The sequence below is a fragment of the Gorilla gorilla genome, chromosome 15 (genome assembly GCF_029281585.2).
Source record: "Gorilla gorilla gorilla isolate KB3781 chromosome 15, NHGRI_mGorGor1-v2.1_pri, whole genome shotgun sequence".
Lineage (NCBI taxonomy): Eukaryota > Metazoa > Chordata > Mammalia > Primates > Hominidae > Gorilla > Gorilla gorilla.
The window spans coordinates 36,789,520-36,792,725 of NC_073239.2; the positions used below are offsets into that span (position 1 = coordinate 36,789,520).

At 34.6% G+C, this 3,206-nt stretch overlaps 1 protein-coding gene across 1 annotated transcript; it reads left to right on the forward strand.

The window, feature by feature from the left end:
- The first annotated feature begins 1,985 nt into the window (after positions 1-1,985).
- On the forward strand, positions 1,986-2,900 carry OR4K13 (olfactory receptor family 4 subfamily K member 13). The gene has a single exon (XM_055361955.2). The coding sequence runs from the start codon at positions 1,986-1,988 to the stop codon at positions 2,898-2,900; it is 915 nt and encodes a 304-aa protein (XP_055217930.1).
- The last annotated feature ends 306 nt before the right edge of the window (positions 2,901-3,206 follow it).

Genomic DNA, 3,206 nt, shown 5'->3' on the forward strand with positions numbered 1-3,206 from the left:
CTGAAGTGTGTATTATTTTTCTGGAAAGTTATCTAAGAAACTCTCAAAATGTTCAGTCAGTCTTTCTGTTATCTGTGATGTCCTTTTTTCACATTGGCATAAACTACTTTTTTTTAAAAGATAATTAAAAGAAAAAAACATATTTTGACCAGCTTTTTAAGAATGGCTGTTCTATTTCTGATTTTAAAATACTTCAACATTCAATTTGACATTTAAAAATAAATATTGTTAAAATTCCTAATTTTGTGGATTTTTCTGTGGATTAAGTCATCTGACTTAATCTAGATCCTGAATATGCACTACATAGTTTATTCATTCAACAGATATTCACTTAGTGTTTTTGATATGCACTATTCCAGATGTGGAGCATTTATAAACTGCTTTGTATGTATTTGAAAATTGTTCTCTTCTGTTTAAATGCAGCTTCAAAAATTAGGTTTCAAAAGAAGCATTAGTAGGAATTCTTAAATATTAGACATAAAACTGAAGAGAGCTATTACCTTTATAGACATATAAATGAATAGCTCTAATTACATATTTGATGCAATTTAATATTTTGCATCAAAGTTTCTCAGAGTGGGAAATTGGCCAACAGATATGTTTACATAGGGAAAAAAATACATCCCTAGTTGTGTTCCTATGGGATTATCTCATAGAAACATATAGCATTATGGTCTCTCTTTTTTCTGTTTCTGATGATTGGAAGAGTAAGTTGCAGATAACTGATGGGGATACAGGAAAAGGAGATAAAAGGCCATTCCTGGGATTCACGTACGACACCATCACAAGTTTTTTCCCCTGTCTTGTAAGTAATAACAGCACAAAAAGATGACTACAAATACTTTATTTACTGAAGGTGTTTTGTAAAACCTAGATTAATTTAAAACTATTAGCAATGGAGGCAATTTTTTTAAAAGCTGAACCAATAGAACCAGTTTGTAATAAGCATGGGCTGATGACAAATTTTGTCATAAATTTAGATTATACTGAAAGAACTGTATTTCTTTTACCAACATAAATGTTACATCAAGCTACGTCATTTTGAAACCTATGACAACCATACACAGGCCAACCAGCTAACCACTACATAGCAATAACTAGGTAAATGAATAAATGAATGCAAGCTGAAAATGAAATTAGTTAATTACATTTGACTGTGGGTTGTTTTTACACATTGTCTAACCATCTAGAGGAGGTATTTGATGTGAATAATATGAAATGTTGAATGAATTATATAAATATATATAAATATATGAAATGTATGTAATATACATGTTATATATAATATATATATACTATACATATACTTGAAACTTCAAAACTGTGTAGTGACTACTACTAATACTGATCTGTGAGGGATTCATGCAAGAATGGAGCATGGAGGAAATAAGGTAAGTTTCTCAGGACCTAATTCATATTTCTTTACCAGAGTCCATTTCAAAACATGGTTCTTGAGAATCCTGGATGTATTTTTGATATCATTTCCACATTAATAAAACTCAATATTATTCTGTGACTTTAAAACTCACCAGAATCATTATCTTATTCATAGAGATTTTTATAGCAGAAAGAGGCATTCGATACCATATAGTCCAAATTTTTTTTTTCACTGAGAAGAAAACCCTCAAAAGGAGAGTTACTTGTCCTGTGTCACCCCGTGAGCAGCTTACCCAGTTGTCCTGTAGAGGTCTTCTGATTCTAATTCATGACCTATAGTTTTGTGGTTTCATGTACTATTAATGTTTTTATTTTTGTCTTCCAGAAACTTATATTCTGAATTCTACTGACTATTTGGGATACTTCTCTGGGCCATTAGTAAAATCACTGACTGACAAAATTCCACAAAAGTAAGGGTCCTTGTAAGTTCAAGTGCCTTGACTGAGTACCAAATGTGGACATCAACATGAACATTTCTTTCCAATATGCATCATTTCCCTACCCCTTATTCTCACTTATTTTGATCATTATGGGATAAAGTTGACGATATGGAAAGAGCAAACCATTCAGTGGTATCGGAATTTATTTTGTTGGGACTTTCCAAATCTCAAAATCTTCAGATTTTATTCTTCTTGGGATTCTCTGTGGTCTTCGTGGGGATTGCGTTAGGAAACCTGCTCATCTTGGTGACTGTGACCTTTGATTCACACCTTCACACACCAATGTATTTTCTGCTTAGCAACCTCTCCTGCATTGATATGATCCTGGCTTCTTTTGCTACCCCTAAGATGATTGTAGATTTCCTCCGAGAACGTAAGACCATCTCATGGTGGGGATGTTATTCCCAGATGTTCTTTATGCACCTCCTGGGTGGGAGTGAGATGATGTTGCTTGTAGCCATGGCAATAGACAGGTATGTTGCCATATGCAAACCCCTCCATTACATGACCATCATGAGCCCACGGGTGCTCACTGGGCTATTGTTATCCTCCTATGCAGTTGGATTTGTGCACTCATCCAGTCAAATGGCTTTCATGTTGAATTTGCCCTTCTGTGGTCCCAATGTTATAGACAGCTTTTTCTGTGACCTTCCCCTTGTGATTAAACTTGCCTGCAAGGACACCTACATCCTACAGCTCCTGGTTATTGCTGACAGTGGGCTCCTGTCACTGGTCTGCTTCCTCCTCTTGCTTGTCTCCTATGGAGTCATAATATTCTCAGTTAGGTACCGTGCTGCTAGTCGATCATCTAAGGCTTTCTCCACTCTCTCAGCTCACATCACAGTTGTGACTCTGTTCTTTGCTCCGTGTGTCTTTATCTACGTCTGGCCTTTCAGCAGATACTCGGTAGATAAAATTCTTTCTGTGTTTTACACAATTTTCACACCTCTCTTAAATCCTATTATTTATACATTAAGAAATCAAGAGGTAAAAGCAGCCATTAAAAAAAGACTCTGCATATAAATTTAAAGCATACTTTTTAGATGAGACTTTTGAAGCAACACTCTCTTGTTTGTTTGAATATTTAAGAAACTCGTTTTTAATGTATCAGGTTCGTGCAAAAGTCATTGCGGTTTTTGCCATTAAAGTAAATGGCAAAATTAAAGTAATGGCAAAAACCACTATAACTTGTGTACCAGCTAACAGTTCAAGTTCCGTATGAGGAAATAGTAGATGTAATTGTTAAAAAGCAAACACCTTTTGTGATCTTCTATGGTCAAACACATAATATCTACAGTTTGGCTTGTATACATTTAAATCCCACCTTTA

What these genes read in the sequence shown, in the direction of transcription:
- OR4K13 (XM_055361955.2), top strand. Translation starts at nt 1,986, where the DNA reads ATGGAAAGAGCAAACCATTCAGTGGTATCGGAATTTATTTTGTTGGGA.